This window comes from Carex rostrata, chromosome 14 (genome assembly GCF_964058835.1).
Source record: "Carex rostrata chromosome 14, lpCarRost1.2, whole genome shotgun sequence".
In the NCBI taxonomy this organism is placed as follows: domain Eukaryota; kingdom Viridiplantae; phylum Streptophyta; class Magnoliopsida; order Poales; family Cyperaceae; genus Carex; species Carex rostrata.
In genome coordinates, this window is record NC_135931.1 from 348408 (window position 1) to 369279 (window position 20872).

Consider the following 20872-nt stretch of genomic DNA (forward strand, 5'->3'; position numbering starts at 1 on the left):
ATTGAAAATATTATATAGTGTTTGGATTGATGGCATAAAATAAAATGAAAATACATACAAGTGAGGGCAAAGTAGTCATATTTAAGATAATATTACAGGTTAGTAGGTTACAAACTTCCTTGCTTTACATCGGTGTTAACTTATGGAGCAGGTGAATGCCTTTAAATTCTTCTCTTCCTTCCCATGCCCTTCCCTCCCCTCCCCTCCCGTCCCCTACCCCCCCCCCCCCCCCCCCCCCCCCCCCCCCCCCCCCCCCTCTTATTTATTTTGTGGAGCACAGCCTTAGGCTCCTCTCTCTGCGATCTCTCTGTCCTCACTCCGCCACCAGTCGCCGCCTCCTCCACCAGATCGCCGCCTCCGCTCTCTCCTTCACTCCATCTCTCTCCGCCACCAGATCGCTCTCTCTCCGTCTCTTTCACTTCTCCGCCACCAGTCCTCCGCCAGGACCGCCACTACTCCTCCAGTCACGGTATCTGGTTAGTTTGCTCTCTCTTCCACTTCGGTTCTTATAGGCTTATAGCAATATCCAATTTGGCCGCTGATGAGATGAACGATTACTTGCTATTTGAGCATAATCTTCAGATTCAACTTGTACCACATGAGAAAGTCCATCCCAAGCTGCAAGTATTATGAAAATAACTCCTGTTTTTGTTGAATGTCATAAACAATTTGTCAATTCTATTTCGACTTTTTGTTTGTTTGAATATTTTGTAGATGGAATAGGACTTTGAAGCCAGTGAATTTTGCTGAAGTCGCAAGGAGGCGGCATAACAAGGTATATCTTTTCATGTGATATGCTAATTCCTTTAGTTCTCTCTTTTATTTTTTCTGATGTTGTGGTTGTCTTGGTTGAACACTTGGATCTGTGTCATTATATGGACCGGCGATTCTTCTGTAAAGCATTTTGATTTTCTGCTTAGTATATTTCTGTGGGTGATGTTTTGAAAATTTAGTTTTGCGCAATTGAAGGATTTTGCATTATGTACTACCTTTCTAAATCCAAGTTTACCTAGGGCTTGGTTTAGTTTGAGATAAGGAATCAAACTAAACCAAGCCCTTATCTCAAACTAAACCAAGTCCTGTACCAGTGTTAAACTTAAATTGACTATAGGGAAGGACATTATAAGTTCTGATTTAGTTTGTTCTTCTGTTTTTTTTTATTCTCAACAAAAGCACAGTACTTTTTCTGATTGGCCTTGTGAAATATATTTTTTTTAAACGTTTCGCTTATATATACTCAAAATCTTTTGTGGTATTTATCCTTTTTTCTCAGAGCCTAAATTTAGATCTTGTGAATGCTCTGATTATTATTTTTTTACTCTTTTCTACAGGGTCTAGGAGACTAGGACCATACTCTACAAGCATAAAACAAACTGAGAAGGACATTAAGGATAAGGTCAAGAAAATTAACGACCTATGTGGTGAGTGTTGCTTATTTTTTTCAATATTTGTAAAGTTTGAAAGTTAGCAGACTATTTTAGTGACGAGGGAGTCATTTTTCATTTAGCAGTGATAAAATGGTCGATACATCACAACACCGGTATATGTTTTGAATCATTTTCTTTCATGGTTTAATCACCACACATTTCCAAACATGATACTAACTTGTTAAATAACATAAATATAACTATGGATTGTTCTACCATTGTAATTCCATAGTGCCACTGTTTTATTTATAACATAAGTATAACTTGTTAAATACCACTGTTTTATTTATAAATTATTAGTATTGAAGTTGCACATATGTTGACAGGTGAACATAAATTGTTAGTTGCAAATAAGAAGTGGGCCAAGAAGGTTTCTCAAGGTCTGATTTTAATTTTCTGATATAGTAGCTTACTAGCAATTGTCAATATTTAATTTTTGCAAAAATTTCAAATCTGATTTTTGGAAAATTTTGTGATTTTTGTGAAGAAGGTCGGAGCAAGAGTAGTTTTAGGCGAAGAGTGGTTGTTGCTTAAGTGCTAAATGTTGTTTGGGTCACTAACGAACTACAACTACAACAAGAGTCGGCGTAACTTGGACGGTGAGTCTCTTCTCATTCAACCCTTTTATGTTCCAATATCGATTGCCCATAGATTTTCCAAACCACTGTACGAAAGCAGCAATGGATTTTTGCTCCTAAGTTTAAGGTGAGATACTTCACAAACAAACAATAGGGATTAGGGAGGCGGCCTACCCCTCATTCCGTATCTGGATCTAATTATTGTTAGTTCGATGCAGAAATTTATGTTGTTTGTAGATCAAAACATTTTTTTTTCCTAACCTGATTTAATTTCTGATGACAGTTATATATATTTATGAATTGTGTAGGTTCCCTGATGGACGGTTAATTTATAAAAAAGATCGAGATTTGATTTGATTCAGTGGAAAAATGAATGGTAACACTTATAAACAAGAAGAAGAAATCAATGGGAAGCATCCCCTCACTGAAGGAGGTCCCACCATCAGTATGAATGAGCTGCCGCATCACCGGCCCTTGACACCACTGAGACGAATAAGAGGCATTGTCTGCCTATTCATCATACTGTCAACTGCATTCCTCTTGTTAGTATATTGTGCCCCTGCCACTGCTCTATTCTTACGCTTGTTTAGCATAAGGTACAGCCGTAACGCAACATCTTTTTTCTTTGGCACATGGCTCTCTCTCTGGCCTTGCCTTTTCGAGAAAATCAACAAGACCAAGGTGATCTTCTCGGGTCAAACTGTACCCAAAAAGGAACGGGTTTTGCTTTTCGCCAACCACAGAACTGAGGTTGATTGGATGTACATGTGGAATCTGGCAATGAGAAAGGGGCGTTTGGGGCAATTGAAGTATATTTTGAAGAGTAGTTTGATGAAATTGCCTGTGTTCGGCTGGGCTTTTCATATCATGGAGTTTGTGCCAGTGGAGAGGAAATGGGAGATTGATGAGGAAATTATGAGGAACCATCTTCAAAGGTTCAAAGATCGAAGGGATCCTTTGTGGCTTGCCCTTTTTCCTGAAGGCACTGATTACACGTAATTTGTTGTTTCATTTGTTACTTCTGTTATTTCTTTTATAAAGTAATCACGTCAATATAAATTGAGCTGAAATTTTCTTGGAACCACAAAAACCATAAACCAGCACGAATTAGTTTTATAATTGCTGCTGTTTGCTCCTTTATTGCTCATGTTCTTATGTAGTGGCACTGGTGTTACTAACTGCGCATTGTTGTAGAGAACAGGATGCAATATGGATTATAGAAACTACCAGATTGTACCTTTTACTTTTATTTTGAGCTTTTGTTGAAGTTCATGAACACTGCATTTAATAGCTTAATCCTTTTACATGTTACTAAATAATACTTTATTATTTGTGCCTTATTTCAGTGAACAGAAGTGCATTAAAAGCCAAGAGTATGCAGTTGAAAACGGTTTGCCCATTTTGAAATACGTACTCCTTCCAAAGACAAGGGGTTTCAGCTTTTGTGTAGAGGAGTTAAGGAGCTCCTTGGATGCAGGTTAGTTTGCTGTCTTTTATTCACCAATTTAATTCATTGAATTTTGTTGAGGGGATTTGAAAGAGTTAGAGTGTGCTTTCTTCAAACCTTTTACATGTTGATATTTAGCTTTCATATAAACTGTACTCAACCTTTTTCTTCTTAAAAAGTATATTTCTTTTCAAGTTCTTAGAAGAGATGGACAAGGTTAGAAAATTCCCTACTTTGTGAAACTCACATGTTTGTACGTATTTTGTTTGGAAATATATTGTTGTCCACTTTCCTTAAGCGCATTAAGTCACAAACTTTGAATCGTCCTGTTGAGTTACTCCTTTAAAATGAGAAACGCTATTAGCTGAGTACGTGGTTTGAGACACTATACTGGAATTAAGATTCCACCTTTTTGTCCAATAAATTAGAACCTTAACTCTTGACTCTTCAAAATCTAAATCCCTATTCTCTCCATTTTTTATGGGGACGTTCACTCTTTTCCCAGTATACTGGAATTAACCCCACTAAATGTAAGTTTATGCAGTACACTTTTGTTAATTGCAAAACTTTTCTTTTCGTATGTGGTTTCATACACTTTAGATTGATCTAGTATTGGAAATATGTTTGGTGGGGGGTGGGGAGGTGGCTGGTGGTATTTGGGGTGAGTTTGTAACAGTTGTTACCAGTCAGTATTTGGTACAACATCTAGCCCGCGGTCCACACCAAGCTGAGTAAAGACATAGGGGCTGTACAATTTTTGGCAAATTTTAAATTGTTTCTGCAATAAGAAACGGTGGTGTAAATTCCTTTTTTTATTTTTAAAAAATAAAATAAATAATAACGACTAAATAAGTTATGGAAAGTAAGTTGTATGTTCAGTGAGGATTTGAGCTAAAGTGAAGTTAGGAATTTTTGATTGATCATCATTTTATTGATTGTATTTAACAAGTATATTATTCTTCGGTGGGAATTTGGAAGAAAATGTAGAGTGAGAGCTGCAGATAATTTTGTATAGACAAAATTATTAGGAAAAGAAGTGTGTTGTGGAGACTGAAAGGTACAATGGGGATAAACAAGTTAGTCAAACTAGTTAAATGAACACAATGGCATTTTGAAGGAGAATGGGATCCATGCTCAAAGTTTGGGTGCCAGATGGGTTCGGTGCTAATAAAATTAATACTCAAATAAAGAGTTTCAAAGAACAAAAATTAAGTGGTAGATTTGTTATACAAATAATACAAAATGTAAGCACTGAAAAGCAAAAGAAATATAATGTGTCATTTCAACTTCATTTTGGAATGCATCAAGAGCTTTATAAGTCCATCATTGATGCCTTCTGAGAAGTCCAAAACCTATAATTGTTCGCATGCATGTTATTTTGATGATAACACATCTGTTGTTTCAAGCATGAATAAAAAGTTGGCACTGTTTGTCACAAAATAATCATTTGTATTAGATATCTCCTTTTTTTAAGGATTTGAATTTCTGGGGGCATGTAAAATATCTTGAGCTTTGAAATGGTATAAATGATATTTTACTCTTTTGGATGCTGCACCAAAAAGGCAGAAACTTTTACTTTAAAAATAATAAATGACCTTAGTGTTCAAAACTCTACACACTGAATATCCAATCAAACTTTATTCACCAAAACCATTTAACCATATTGCTTATTAAAATATTATAATAAATATTTTCCATTGTATTTTGCAGTTTATGATGTCACTATCGCGTACAAGCACCACTTGCCTGTCTTTCTTGACAACGTCTTTGGGACCGACCCAGCAGAAGTACACATGCACATAGAACGCATTCAATTAGATGAAATTCCTAGTTCTGAAGCTGAATCAGCTGATTGGGTGATTGAGAGATTCAGGTTGAAAGATGAACTCCTCGCTAACTTCATGTCTACGGGACATTTCCCTAATGAAGGCACCGAAGGGGACCTTCCTACCTTGATATGTCTCTTGAAGTTATTTTTTGTGATTGGGATTACAGGTGTGATTATTTATCTCACTTTCTTTTGCTCAATCTTCTTCAAAATTTATGTAGGATTGAGTTGTGTTTTCCTTTCGTTTGTTACCTACTATGGTATACAAATGCCCCAATTACTGGGGCACAGCGCTGATTTACATAAGAAGAAAAGTTCGTAGTTAATATCAACTATGATGTATCTATAGACTTATTTTTTTTTGGATAGAAAATGTCAATGACCAGTTCATTTTTCCCTTTCTATATTTGAAAATGTCAATGAGTATACAAACTTGTGACTTACGGTGAATTGTTCCCAAGAAAGAAACCATATTTTATCTGGCACCGTTGGAGACTTGGAGTATGAATTCAGATCAACTCCAAATATCTTAACGTATACAATAACATATATGGGTAGTTCGTTTTATTTTGCCATGAATCTTAAAAGTGGATTTTTATATTTTAAATAGGTATCAAATTAATTTTGATCTGATTGTGAGTATTTTATGCAGACAGGTACTTTAGGCTATACTTAGGAACAGATATTTTTTTTTTTTTTAAGTAAAGATTGTAAATCAAGTCATCCAATTATTTATTATTCATAAGAAATTTTCTGATTCGAATTTTGAATATGTAACTTTCCACGCGGAGAGTATTACATTTGCGACTATATCAAAGTCAAAGACTGGTTTTCAATTATTGTTTTTAAATAAAGATTGTTATAAACTTCGACATTTATTTTCTTCGAATGTTTTTAGCAAAACTGAATACACACCTTTTCATAAATATGCGAGAGTTATCATTATCTATATTAGACGTATGAGTCACAATTAACTTAATTTCAACATCAAATTATACCTGACAACTATTTTGATAGCCAGCATATTTATAAAGTTCGTAATATTATTTCCAATGCTGTTAGCTACCTGCTTAGATGTGGTTTAGAGATGTAAACAAATACGCTGATATTTACAAATCCAGATAATTAAATATATATTTTAACGGATATAAATATTATTTTGAAGCGTATATAAATATTACTTTTAATTGAAAAAAATATAAATATTGTTAGGAATGATTATACAAATTCAAATTGTAATATTAAAATATTTATTTCAGATATGCATGCAAAAAATATCACATGTATTTGTATTCGGTAACATTCTATCAGTGTTTGACTATTTGTATTTAATTGAGAAGAGAACCAAAACATCTGTCCTGCCATGAATTTTGTTGTTGTAGCAGACTACTACTAGTAGTAGTAGTACAAATTGTAGCACATCTGATTTTACAAGAAATTGCAAATCATGTGATGTTGTCAGGACATTAGCTGGACAAGGTGTGGTTGTAGGATTCTTTTTAGAGAAAAGGTTTTTGTCCATTGAGTTTTGTCCACCATCTGTCCACTACACTATCCATTCCGATTTAATTGTCTTCAACCGTCTCTCCTCTATCCACTTTATAACGGCCTATTTAAACACCGACGGACGACGGAACCTTCCTTTTTTTTGAATTTCATTTCCGATATTTTCAAATCCGATCTGATTTTCTCCGCATTTGGTGATTGCCTTCCTCTTTCGCGCGATGCCAGATTCATTCCATTCTCCATTCGCGATTGACTTCCTCTTTGCTCTTTCATTCAAACGATTGGCGAGCTCTCTTCCGTAGTTCGAAGCTAATTTCATTCAAAGGATTGGCTTCGTTCTGACTCAGTACGTCACTTATTTTTCGTTTTGGCTTCGCTCAATTTACTGACTTCGTAATCTATATGATTTTTTTTTGGCTTCGTTCAATTTACTGACCATTTCTGGCTTCGTTCTGGCTTCGTAATCTATATGATTTTTTTTTTGTATTTTTCTTTTGTCATTTATTTTTCGTTCAATTTACGATTTCGTTTTTAAGATTACTGACTCGATCTCGTTGTTTGAACATGATCGCCATGGAAGAGTGTTATTCAAATTTGTCTGCTCAGGTTTAATTAGATCGATCGTGCAGATCTGAATGGCCTCCTCTCCTACAATCTATTTTATACATGATCACAATGGAACCTTCAATCGTGGAGCGCAATCGAATAGAAGTTATTTTTGTTGAAGAGCACGGCAAAATTCAAATCTAGTAAGTTATTTATGTTGAATTTGTTGTTTTCGTTGTATACAGTAACAGATCTAGCATTTCAAATGAAATATGGAGGAAAGAGATAATAGAGAGGCGATATGGAGTATTGATCTGTTCATTTTACTGTATTGCCCCGTTAATTTTACAGTATTCATCTTGTCATTTTACAGTATTCATCTTGTGAAAATCTGGAGGAAATAGATGATAGAGAGGCGATATGGAGTATTAATATGTTAATTTTACAGTATTGTCTTGTTAATTTTACAGTATTCATCTTATCATTTTACAGTATTCATCTTGTGAAAATCTGAAAGAAAGAGATGATAGAGAGGCGATATGGAGTATTAATCTTTTAATTTTATAGTATTGCCCTGTTAATTTTACAGTATTCATCTTGTCATTTTACAATATTTCATCTTGTCATTTTACAGTATTTATCTTGTGGAAATCTGGAGGAAAGAGATGATAGAAAGGCGATATGGAGTATTGATTTGTTAATTTTACAGTATTTATCTTGTAATTTCACAGTATTCATCTTGTAATTTTACAGTATTCATCTTGTGAAAATCTGAAAGAAAGAAATGATAGAGAGGCTTCTTATTCATCCGAACAATATTCAATTGAAAATTATACTGTATACAAGATTCAATTTTACAGTTCTGCTGATTCAATTTTACAGTATACAAGATTCAATTGTAAATTTTATTGTGTTGAAGATTCAATTTTACAGTATACAAGATTCAATTTTACAGTATACAAGATTCAATTGAAAATTTTACTGTATACAAGATTCAATTTTACAGTATACAAGATTCAATTTTACAGTATACAAGATTCAACCCAGTGTGGACGCTAATAACTAACTCTAACTGCCAATAACTTCCTATAACTGTAATTTTCGAAAGTACAGTTTGAAAGTACATTTATTTTGTCCTGTTATACAAGTTGCTATATTTTTCTAACTATCATGGGACCACTTCAAATAGTTGCTGGATGTTTTGTGATTAACTGATATATTTTATGTGATATATTGTATAATTATACAGCATGTAGAAGTAATTTTACAGTATTCGCACAAGTCAAAGCTGTGGACAAATGGTGGACAAAAGACTGTGGACAATTAGACGCTTCCTTCTTTTTATAAACCATAAATAAAATGAAAAAAATTGACAAATCAACTTGATGGTTTTAATTTTCATAAAAATGATAAGTACCGAGATGTTAAATTAGTATGAATTTTTTTTTTTTTTTTTGTGTTGTACCAAGATAGCATCTCAGTCCAAAAAAATTTCACAAATTTTTAATTAATATACAATAGAATTTTTTTTCCTTGTACTAAGATGGAAATCCGCCTCCAAAAAAAACTGAAAAAAGCTCCGTGCTGATATGAGAATTCGGCACTCTAAATAATTATATATTTATTTTAACAAAAAAAAAAGAAAGCTGATATGAGTACCCGCACCTAAACTGTCATAACTGTTTGTGGGGACCAAACTGCACTTCAGATTTGTAACTTTTTTGTTAATATTAATAGTCAAATCTTGAAGTATGTAGTCCAAAAAACACAAGTATTTATATCTATATAGTAAACAATGTAAATGATAAATTAATTATTTTTAAATAATCGCACCCGCACTTTTTTTTTGAAATTTTTGATGTCGTACCCGCACCTAATCTGCCATAATTGCTTGTGGGGACCGCAATTGTTCCAGATCTGTAATTTTATTTTAAAATATTAATAGTCAAATCTTGAAGTATATAGTTTAAAAAACACAAGTATTTATATCTATATAGTAAACAATGTAAATGATAAATTAATTATTTTTAAATAATCATACCCGCACCTTTTTTTTAAAATTTCTGACGTCGTACCCGCACCTAAACTGCCATAATTGCTTGTGGGGACCGCAATCGTTCCAGATATATAAATTTTTTTTTTAATATTAATAATCAAATCTTGAAGTATATAGTTCATAGAATACAAATATTTTTATATATATAGTAAACAATGTTGTAATTTTTATATAACTGCTTGTGGGCACCTAAACTGTCATAATGTTGTAATTGAATCCCTCCTCTTTTTACATATGATACTGAAAGTATTAATATCTAAGTTTTGAAAGTATTTATATCTATGCACTGAAATATTTATTTTTATGAGGTCAACTATTTTTGTTAGAGAAATATTGACGCATAATTAGTGCCGAGGCTTTGAAAGGGTGTTGCTGGGATTTTAGAATAATAATTACTTGATACTGTATAATATCTTTTTAGAATAATAAGATCAAGCACATTTCAATATGGAGATCACATCTAACGGTTCGGATCGGTTGTTTGGATTTTCAAAATGAAAATACGGCGTGGAATACAAACGCGTTTTACTCCATGGAGTAGCGTAGCCCATCCCATTAGTGGACACAATATAATTAGTGAGGACCATAATACATTATTCCTCTAAATGTAGTTACTGTAGCGCCTCTAAATGTAGTTAAAAATAACAAAAAAAAATGCCGAGGTGAAAATTACTAAAAATCAACCGGACCGAGTAACCATCTCGGCACAACAAAAAAAAAATTATAGAAGATTGTGAAAAATAATATACAACAGAAACTTATGGTGTTTCGGGTCAATTTAACATATCGATACTTATGGTTTTTGTACAAAAATCATCTTGGTTTGTTAATTTTTTATTTATTTATGGTTTATAAAAAAATTGTGGTTGTAGTTGTTGTCCCTAACAGTACTTGGAGAAGTGAATTTGGTGACTTAAAGAATCTTAGTTCGTGATGGTAGATAAAAGAAACAAATAACTCCAGTCAATCAACAATGTAAAGTAAATAGATAGAGTAAAAGAGATTGATACGCGGGATGTTGACAGTGTTAAGCTTAAAATGCTCAAATCTCTAGGGCAACGCAACCTCTCATCGACACACCTTTCCTATTACCCAATGAAGAAAATGATACAACTCGTGACACGTGAGCCCAAACAAAAGTGGAAAGTCACGGACAACTCGTGTAAAAGATTGAGCCTAGAAACTCGAGTTGGAGAGTCCTACACAGGAGATCATCACACAACTATGGATATACGTGAGCGGAAACGCTTGAGCTGGTGAGCCCTTAATGTCCTATAAGCGGGGAGTCACAAGACTATAAGAAGGGAGCACTAAAGTAGATCTTCACATTATAGAGCAACAGACCAACAGACCAACACTCTAACTAGATCTAGGAGTATATTAGTTAAGTTGATTTGAGATTATCAAAGGAGTATTGAAGTTTTAGCCCTCTCAAAGATGAAAGCTGTTCAGAACACAAAATAAGTGTTTTGTGATATTTAGAGGCGGCTAGCTTAAATCTGAAGTAAGAGTATTAACTCTGTTTATAGAGAGAGCTTAATTTAGATTTAGGTATTCGAATTGATCCGTTAAGTACAGTAATATTCCATTCAAATGGATAGTTCAAATATAATTGAAATTAGGGTTTTTGCCTTTTTGAACTATATACTAATCGTTCAGTACGTTTATGTCCATACATGACAGATAGTATATTTCATCCCAACTATGTATAACCTGAGTAGCGTACAGTACGGTTAGCATCAGTTAAGCACAGAGATAATCTGGGGAGTCCTTGGATGCTACATAACATTCCGTTTTGAACGATTGCCAACTAGAATAATTGTTCCGTACTAAGACGTTTCATTATTCGTCCGGTACTATTCAATACATTCTGTACTAAACAGTTTGCTTCCCTACCGAACGGATAATTCCATAAATCAACAATTTCAAATATGCTTTACTTTTCTATTTGATATTACAATTTATAATCTTAATCTTTGTAGAATTTTGTTGATTTCCTTGGTTCTTCAAACTTAATCTTGCAATTATAATGTTCTTGAACCTACAAACTCACTCATACAAAAAAATCATTAAATACAATTATTGTATGTTTTACAAATTAGCTAGTCAAACAATATAATTAGAAGATTGCATAGAACAAAATTATTGCAATTATTATCAAACATGATAAAATCGGAAACTAAACATTATATTCCTTCTGATTTTGACATTATCTACCTTTGCAATTTTTTTTTTTTATTTTTAAAAAGTGTCGGTACTCGGTAGGCACTTTTCATTTCATAACATTCTGGAGTAGACTGGGACTGGGAGTAGATATGCATTTCAGTTATTTTTGGAATAAAGCTAATCAGGGATTCCGGATTCAGCACTATATATATAGAGAGAGGAGGATAGGCTAATGTGTTTTTGGTAGCATATGGGCTGAAATACACACGGTTAAAATTTGAAATTTTAAAATCCAAAAAGTTGATCTGAATCGTTCATCTTGTTCTCCATATTAATATGTGCTTGGAGACCAAATTTTACATTTTTCTGAATTTTTTTACTATTTATTAAGCCACTTTGAAAATCGTTGATTCAATGGTTTTACTGTTTTGTTAAGCCACCGTTGGATCAGCAATTTTCAAAGTGACTTAATAAATAGTAAAAAAAAATTCAGAAAAATGTAAAATTTGGTCTCCAAGCACATATTAATATGGAGAACAAGATGAACGGTTCATATCGACTTTTTGAATTTTGAAATTTTAAATTTGGACCGTGTGTATTTCGGCCCATATGCTACCGAAAGCATATTAACATATTTATATATATATATATATATATAGAGTTAGGCTGGGGTGCTATGGATAGCATAGTGGCCTCTATGCTACGGCTCAATATTCGAGTTTTCAAAATCCAAACGGTCGATCCGAACCGTTCATCTTATTCTCCATATTAATATCTGCTTGGAGACCAAATTTTACATTTTTCTGAATTTTTTTACTATTTATTAAGTATTTTACAAAATTGTTGATCCAACGGTGGCTGCACAAAACAGTAAAACCGTTGGATTAGCGATTTTCAAAGTGGCTTAATAAATAGTAAAAAAATTCAGAAAATTATAAAATTTGGTCTCCAAGCAGATATTAATATGGAGAATAAGATGAACGGTTCGGATCGACCGTTTGGATTTTGAAAACTCGAATATTGAGCCGTAGCATAGAGGCCACTATGCTATCCATAGCACCATAGCCTAACTCATATATATATATATATATATATTATATGAGGAGGGTTCAAATGCCTCCATCATGCCTCCATTTTTAAAAACTTAAATAACTCAAAAATTTAAAACTTAAACGTCAAAATAAAACCGTTAGATGTAATCTATGTTATTTTCTCTATGTGCCCATAAAAAATTATCACATTTTAATTTTGCTTTTATATGAATCAATAAGTTGAAAAATCAACGTCTAGAAATTATCCACATTTGTATACATTTTTACAAGCTCAAGATGGCAATCAAAACAAATTTGAAATGCCATAATTTTTTACATGTGCATAAATAAAATGATATAGTTCATATCCAATGGTTTTATTTTGAATTTTAAGATTTAAATTTTGAGTTATTAAAGTTTTTAAAAATGGAGGCATTTGAACCCTCCTCATATTATATATATATATATATATATATATATATATAGAGAGAGAGAGAGAGAGAGAGAGAGAGAGAGTTGGGCTATGGTGCATTGCAATGTATAGCTTCTTTTGTACATTGAACTATAAATCACCGGATTCAAAGTCCAAATAACTGATCCAAACCGTTCATCTTATTCTCCATATTAATATGTGTTTGGAGACCAAATTTTACATTTTTTGGAAATTTTTTACTATTTTTTTAGATTTAGTAAAAATCGCTGTTTTTTTATGGTCCACATTTGTCTGAAAACAGTGATTTTCAATAAATCTAAAAAAATAGTAAAATTTTTTCAAAAAATGTAAAATTTGGTCTCCAAACACATATTAATATGGAGAACAAGATGAACGGTTTGGATCAGTTATTTGGACTTTGAATCCGGTGATTTATAATCCAATGTACAAAAGAGACTATACATTGCAATGCACCGTAGCCCAACTCTCTCTCTATATATATAGGTTTTGGTAGCGATAGTAGCCATTAATTAGTGTCATTTGCCTCTTAATTTTAAAAGGTTGTCCTTGTTAGCTTGCAATTATATCAGTTCCAAAATTCTCAAAACCTGCCGCATTACATTTTTTTTTTCTTTCAACCATGCGACTATGCAATTTCTTCTAATTAGAACACAATATTCAAATAAAAGATAAATAGGGTAGTGCAGGACTTTATCCTCGTTTATTTTTTTATTTTTTCCAAATTAAATTAAATTAAAGTAAAGTAAAATAAAATGCGTTGCATAAAATAAAGATGTCATATTTTTTCTATTTTCTTAGAATTGGAAAACAGTAATAATTTTTTTTTCTATTTGAAGTTGAAATTAAATAACTAGAATTCTAGAAATGATGCCATATCTTTTCCTTTTCCTTTTCCTTTTCCTTTTCCAAGTGCAGGAAAGCAAATGATATTCCAACTCCAACTTCGTCATTATTTAACTAAACTTTGTAATGCTTGCTTATGCTGTTTCAATTAATTCCATTTGTAATGCTTATAGAATTGGAGCCCGTTTAACTAATTAAGTGGGCTAACTAATTGGCATTAATTGAATCAAGGCCCGTTGACGATAAAACAATATGGGCCTGGATTCAATATTTCAATTAATTCAAGGCATCAAAGTACCGATAAGACGTTATAAATTGAATTGAATGCTTTTGCTGTTTCGCACAGCGGATCACAAAATTTTGGGGTAAATATTTTAACAGAGTGGTTTTAGCTTCATGCAGCGCATTAACTACATGCAGAGATGTTTTAATTCTATAGTATGTGCGCTGTATGAAGCTAATACTAATCTGTTAAAATCATTACCCCAAAGTTTGTAATATCTTGTGAAACTCGACGAAATTAAAAAAAGCTGTTGAAGTGAGAGAGGTAGATAAAGTATAAAAGTAGATTTCACTTTCATTAACAGGCTATCAATTCTCACAATGTATCTGATTTAAAAAAAAAAAAAACTCTCACAATGTTTATTTTTTTTACTATATATACAGATCAACACAAGAAAACTTGGAAACAATCATCAGAATCAGTTCTCAGAATAGAATGAAATTTTAATTGTATTCTCCAGTTGAAGCAGTTCAGTGATTCAGTCTACTCTGATTATTTCTCCCAACTTACAACATTTCAAAAAGTCAAAACTAACGTATTTATCCTTCCAGCATCCATCTTTGATCCACTAGACGCAATTCAGGGAATTGGTTGGACCCAATTTTTTTTTTTTTTTTTTTTTTTAATAGAAGTCGATGAAAAAGGTCAAAACTAAATAATTAATTTTACTATTGTACTACCTATAAAAAAATAATATAATGATCATATAAAAAAATAAATTCTGAAGGGGGAGTTTTATCATGTATGCACTTCAATATCATTTTAATGCGACATTCCTTAGAGAACCGTGCATTTGTCTAAATATCATTTTAAGTACACGGAATGTGGTGACTTTGTTTTAAAAGTAGACGATGCCTTTAGTTCGGCCATTTTTATTAATACCCTTAACAAAAAATTTAATTTTAAAAATGCTATTTTGTACTGTTTTTTTTCAAAACTACCCCGACCGCCAGGCCCAAAAATCAAACCAAACCGCCCGCGGGCGGTCCGCTTTTTTTTTTTTTTTTTTTTTAGAGAGATCTTAGTATTTTGATTTAAATAATTTTGTGAAGAAAATTTTTTATTGTTTAGAGTGTATGCCAAAAAATAAAACATTTGATGTATTTATGAAGTGATGTCGTAACTCTTTATAACTATGATTTTTTATTTTTTATTTTTTTGGTGAACTTTGATTTTATTTGTCAGTTGGATATCACAAGTCTAAATATAACACTAATTAAGGACTTGGCCTTTATTCAAAAAATTTCAAGCTCTGACAGCTTGTTGATCTTCTTCTCTTTATTTATGGTACTAAAATAGTAGTTTAGAGCTACTAAAATATGTTCAAACATCAAATTAGATCTCTGTCCATGCACAAAGTATCATAGACTGACCTCTGGTATGGTATCAGTCCAAACTCAGCAGCCAAGCACTAGGCAAAGGCCACTGGTATAGTGCAATGCACTAAAAAAATATCAAATTTGACCTTTGCTGGTAAATCAACAAGTATGGATTGATACAGGGACTAAAATGCAAAATTTGACCTTTTCGTTCGACGGTAGGCATTAAAAAATAACGATTTTCAAACCATCTTAATAAATAGTAAAAAAATTCAAAAAAAAATGTAAAATTTGGTCTCCAAGTACATTTTAATATAGATTAAACATCTAACGGTTTAGATCGGCTATTTGGACTTCGAGTATGTATATATGTATATGTGTATGTGTATATGTGTATATGTATATATGTATATATGTATATATGTACATATATGTATGTATGTATGTATGTATGTATGGAGTTAGGCTGGGGTGCTATGGATAGCATAGTGGCCTCTATGCTATGGCTCAATATTCGAGTTTTCAAAATCCAAACGGTCGATCCGAACCGTTCATCTTATTCTCCATATTAATATATGCTTGGAGACCAAATTTTATAATTTTCTGAATTTTTTTACTATTTATTAAGCCACTTTGAAAATCGCTAATCCAACGGTTTTACTGTTTTGTGCAGCCACCGTTGGATCAATAATTTTGTAAAATACGTAATAAATAGTAAAAAAATTCAGAAAAATGTAAAATTTGGTCTCCAAGCAGATATTAATATGGAGAATAAGATGAACGGTTCGGATCGACCGTTTGGATTTTGAAAACTCAAATATTGAGCCGTAGCACGGGAGGCCACTATGCTATCCATAGCACCCCAGCCTAACTCTGTATGTATGTATGTATAAGTATATGTATATATGTATGTATGTATATATGTATGTATATGTATATATATATACGTGTGTGTATATGTATATGTATATATGTTACATATATTATAAAAATTGGAAAAAGAGAAGATCAACAAGCTGTCAGAACTTGAAATTTTTTGAATAAAGGCCAAATTCTTAATTAGTGTTATATTTAGACTTGTGATATCGAACTGATAAATAAAATCAAAGTTCACCAAAAAAAATAAAAAATCATAGTTATAAAGAGTTACGACATCACTTCATAAATATATCAAATGTTTTATTTTTTGGCATACACTCTAAACAATAAAACTTTTTGTTCACAAAATTATTTAAATCAAAATACTAAGATCTAAAAAAAAAAAAAAAAAAAGCGGGACGGGCGATCCGCTAGTGGTATGGAGCGCCCCAGCCACGGGCTGTTTGGTTGGATTTTTGGGCCGCCCGTGGGCCTGGCGGTCGGAGTAGTTTTGAAAAAAAAACGGTACAAAATGACATTTTTAAAATTAAGTTTTTTGTTAAGGATATTAATAAAAATGGCCGCCTTTAGTTGCTTTAGGTTAGCACTTTCACACGAGAAATGAATGCTTTCCTTAGTTATATATATTTTTATGAATTAAGATTCTGTGACATTTATTATTTAAAGTATTTTTGACGGATTATTAGACTAGAAGGGCATTTTGGCACCTCCCTCCAATGTCAAACTGCGATGCGAATACACAATTTTAAATAAAAAGGCGGCGACCTGCAACAGCTCCTTATTCACACTGTTTTTGTGTTATCCGTTTCCGTTTTAAATTCCCCGACAAGCAACCCTTTTTCTTTAATAATTCCGTGTTAATTTCGCCAGTCAAAGCCTAGAAACTTTATCCCAAATTTCCTTCTGCCTTCGTGCAGGAAAGAAGATTAGCAAAGGTATTTTGTGCTAATGCTTCTGGGGTATTGTGTGTAGCGTGCGATCTTCAACTGAGTTATTATCCTCTACAGCAAAATATGCATACATGCATGCAGATCAAAGAGAAATATAGTTAGGGGCGGAACTAAAAAAAAAAAAAAAATAGATTGGGGGCTGAAACATAAAATACATGGTGCTGACTGCTGACTGCTGAGCTCTTCATGTTTGACTTTAGTTTCTTCCTTGAATTTCAGAAGCTAAAACCAAGATGGTGTAACCAGTAAATTTAAACCTAAACGAAACAGAATTATATATGTTTCCTAGGAGGTGAGGTCAATAACCCAAGCAGTTCACAGATTAGTCACCTAACTAACAGCCTAACAGGCAGGTCAAATTAATGTATACACAAAGTGCATTCTTGAAATTAGTTAAGGACTAACGTGCAAAATGTACCGCAACCGAGACCGAGTCAAAAAGGAAAAAAAAAATAAAGTTTAATTGCTCCGTCAAGACTAATCATATAAATCCACAAAGTACCATGCAACTTCTTAGAAACCAAACTGGAATATCTAAAATGCTTCTTTATTCAGCCAGCTGCCAGCCTGATCTCATCGTTGAATCCACAGGCGAAAATTATCTGTTTATACTCTGTCAATTTAAGATCATCTCTAATAATTTCCGAGAAACCTTCAACAATACATATCTATATAAGAAAGAACAATATCCATTAACATCACAACAGACCAATTCAATTCAATTCAATCAAACTTGCTCTCAACTCAAAACTATACAAATGGCTCCCACTAATGATTCATTAAGTTTCGAAGACTTTCTCCCTTCTATGGCCGAAAAGCTGGGTCCCGATGGCCTGATCCGAGAGCTATGCAAAGGGTTCGAATTGCTAATGGACAGCAAGAGAGGCCTGATTACACTGGATAGCTTGAAAAGGAATGCACAGAGATTAGGAATGGAGAGGTTGGGAGATGATGAGCTTGTAGAAATGGTCAGGAAGGGGGACTTGGATGGAGATGGTGCACTGGACCAAACCGAGTTTTGTATACTAATGGTTCGGATGAGCCCCGAGCTGATGGAGAGCTCTGCGAGATTATTAGATTTTCTTGGGGCGTAATTATGTGAAACAGTATGTTTTGCTCTTACATAGATGTACACATTCTTTTTTTTATTCCCTGAATTGGTTTCAGTTGGAAACAATACACCACTTATTGGACATTCCTGCTCTTGTTTTACATCTCATGTACTTTGCCTCCATTGATTCTGTGTGTGTGTGTGTTTGTGTGTTACTACATTTCCAGCACCAGTTCAAGAATAAAAACTAGCCAAGTACAGTGATACTTTAATCCAAAGCTCTAAACCAGCACACCAGGTAAATCGACCAACTAATAAATAACCAACTTTGAATGCAAAACAGTGATAATTTAAGTACTACAAGAAGTCAAGAACCAAGGCCAATATATATTGAACTGCGGAAACTACTGATTCTAGTAAGAGCACACCAAATGGAAATAAAAATTGTATAATTGAATAATCACATCATGCTCCATAAACAGGCAAAATTTTATGTTGTATTATCCTCATTACAAAGTCTTTCAACCAAAACTTATAATTTATTGAATGACAATTTTAAAACAAGTTGTTTGATTATAATTGAAACTGCCTTATCCTAATCTACAAGTAAGGATCCATTTCTTACAATCATGAAAGATCAATGGGCTCACCACAGAGCTCCTGCAATTCCTCTTCAAGAAGTTTTGTTAGATTTGATTTAGTTCTTCTATATACCCATGCACTTATACTGGCATCCCAATCAAACCTAGAAGGCCCACTGCACGCAATTGATGAACATATCATCGTTAAATAAGAGAATAACCAAACTTCTACAAAAATGAATGAATTCAGGTAGATCACATGAGGCTGGTACATGCTGATAAAACACCTGACTTTTAATTGGTATGCCTAGCGAGAGAGCAGCAGTCGTTTAAGTAAAGTTTTAATGATTCTAGGTCAAACAGAGAGCACAAATAAGAAATGGCTAAACCAACAAAATCAAGAAAGCATAAATTGATGAATAAATAAAACTACAGTAAAAATGCTCAAGTTAGTTGTGCTGCTAAGAGAAAGGCACAAATTACTGTAGGAGTAACTAATAAACCTGACAGGAGAAGAGAGCCAGATCTGTCGATTTGGTGTCTGCTTGTTTACCACATACGTGCCTAGATCCCCGAGCTTCAATGTCAGGACTTGATTCTGAAATAATTATACTCTCCGGTCACAGCAACAGAGAAAACATCATAACAATAATAATAAAAAAGATGGATGTACTTGCCCCATAGTCTACGTCAAACCCATCCAGCTGTAGGGAGTCGCCATATTCCTATATAAAAAGATCTTACAAGTCAAATGTATGGATAAGTTTTACTCAAAATCAATTTTGGAACAGTAAGCAGTAAAGCTGATAACTTAAGAGGTATACTTCAAAAAAAGTACCTCCAGCTTTTCTTGCAAATTATGAATGGTCTCATCCGCCATCTGATGAAACTCCTCCTCTGTCAATGTCGACCTATTATTAATTAAATAAGATAAACAGAAGCAATTTTATGATTTATATGCTATTAAAGCTTGCATTGGATGAAAGTTATATGATTTTTTTTCAAACAATCTAATAAAAATGGTATAGCAGGATTTAGGTACATTATTTCTGTAGATACCTAAAAGGCCTAGACAGTTTAGGACCTAATAAAAGCAGTGCATAGGACTCAAATTATCTCTACAGATAAAAGTTCATCTGCTAACCAAGTTATCCATAAAGAAGGATACAACTGCAAACATAGAAAAATGAAAATGAAAGAGAAAGAGAAAGAGAAAGAATACAATACCTATGATCGACTGCAGCGGGGCCCGGAACCTCTTCTGCATGTGAAGGGCGGGAGGAGAAGAAGGGTCTGGAGATGAGAGACGGAGAAAATAGAGGTTCTAGAAGGGACAGCGGCGGTACGATGGAAGATTCTAGAAGGAACGAAGATGATGGAAGGAGAGGAGCGCAAGGGTAAAGGCAAGGGATGGGTGTTTTGGATTTGAAGAAGCGTTTGAGGAAGAGCTTGGATGCCATCGCTTTTTGGAGAGACTTCAGAGTTCAGACTAGGCTGCGGACTGCGGTGGCCGGTGGAATTGGAATTTCGATCGAGCAGCTCGCCAGCTCCACCCCGTCCCCGTTCCCGTTCAATCTCATCAGACGGGACTCGCTCCAGGAGCTACTTCGGTTGAGTCTAACTCTAATCAGTTCGAATGGGCCTCAATTGGGCCTCAAATGAATGCCTATTCGGCTAAACAAATGGGCTCGGATCACGCTATACTTGTAGACCGTCTTGGCAATCTTACAATAGAATAGGGGGGACAAAATGTTATTTTTGCTCAAAATTTATTATTAAATAACACAATAAGAGTTTCTGTTAGAATTAGTTTTCTAAATAGCTAGTTATAACGAAGCTACAGTACTATAGCGGTTTTGAACCTAAAAAACTAAGCTACAGAGTAAAACTGTAATAGCGATCCGCTATAGCGCATAACGGCAATAGT

At 33.5% G+C, this 20872-nt stretch overlaps 3 protein-coding genes across 6 annotated transcripts; 2 read left to right on the forward strand and 1 right to left on the reverse strand.

Moving 5' to 3' along the window:
• The first annotated feature begins 270 nt into the window (after positions 1–270).
• Positions 271–5684, forward strand: LOC144565317 (putative 1-acyl-sn-glycerol-3-phosphate acyltransferase 5). Of its 4 annotated transcripts, none has more exons than XM_078315039.1 (8): positions 271–476; positions 715–775; positions 1332–1421; positions 1754–1807; positions 1915–2132; positions 2314–3000; positions 3352–3482; positions 5163–5684. In XM_078315039.1, exons 6-8 carry the CDS (start codon positions 2375–2377, stop codon positions 5600–5602), a joined length of 1197 nt encoding a protein of 398 aa, XP_078171165.1. In that variant the 5' UTR covers positions 271–476; positions 715–775; positions 1332–1421; positions 1754–1807; positions 1915–2132; positions 2314–2374; the 3' UTR covers positions 5603–5684. The 4 variants fall into 4 exon arrangements, with proteins under 4 accessions (XP_078171165.1, XP_078171167.1, XP_078171164.1 ...); XM_078315041.1 differs by having other exon boundaries at positions 1915–2026; XM_078315038.1 differs by having other exon boundaries at positions 1918–2132.
• Positions 5685–17868: 12184 nt separating this feature from the next.
• LOC144565668 (calcium-binding protein PBP1-like) lies at positions 17869–18508 on the forward strand. The gene has a single exon (XM_078315482.1). It carries the CDS (start codon positions 18072–18074, stop codon positions 18405–18407), a length of 336 nt encoding a protein of 111 aa, XP_078171608.1. The 5' UTR covers positions 17869–18071; the 3' UTR covers positions 18408–18508.
• Positions 18509–18796: 288 nt separating this feature from the next.
• FH (frataxin-like protein) lies at positions 18797–20545 on the reverse strand. The gene is made up of 5 exons (XM_078315481.1): positions 20173–20545; positions 19784–19856; positions 19623–19670; positions 19449–19543; positions 18797–19121 (listed from the first exon to the last, which is right to left on the reverse strand). The coding sequence occupies exons 1-5, from the start codon at positions 20403–20405 to the stop codon at positions 18992–18994; spliced, it is 579 nt and encodes a 192-aa protein (XP_078171607.1). The 5' UTR covers positions 20406–20545; the 3' UTR covers positions 18797–18991.
• Between the last annotated feature and the right edge of the window lie 327 nt (positions 20546–20872).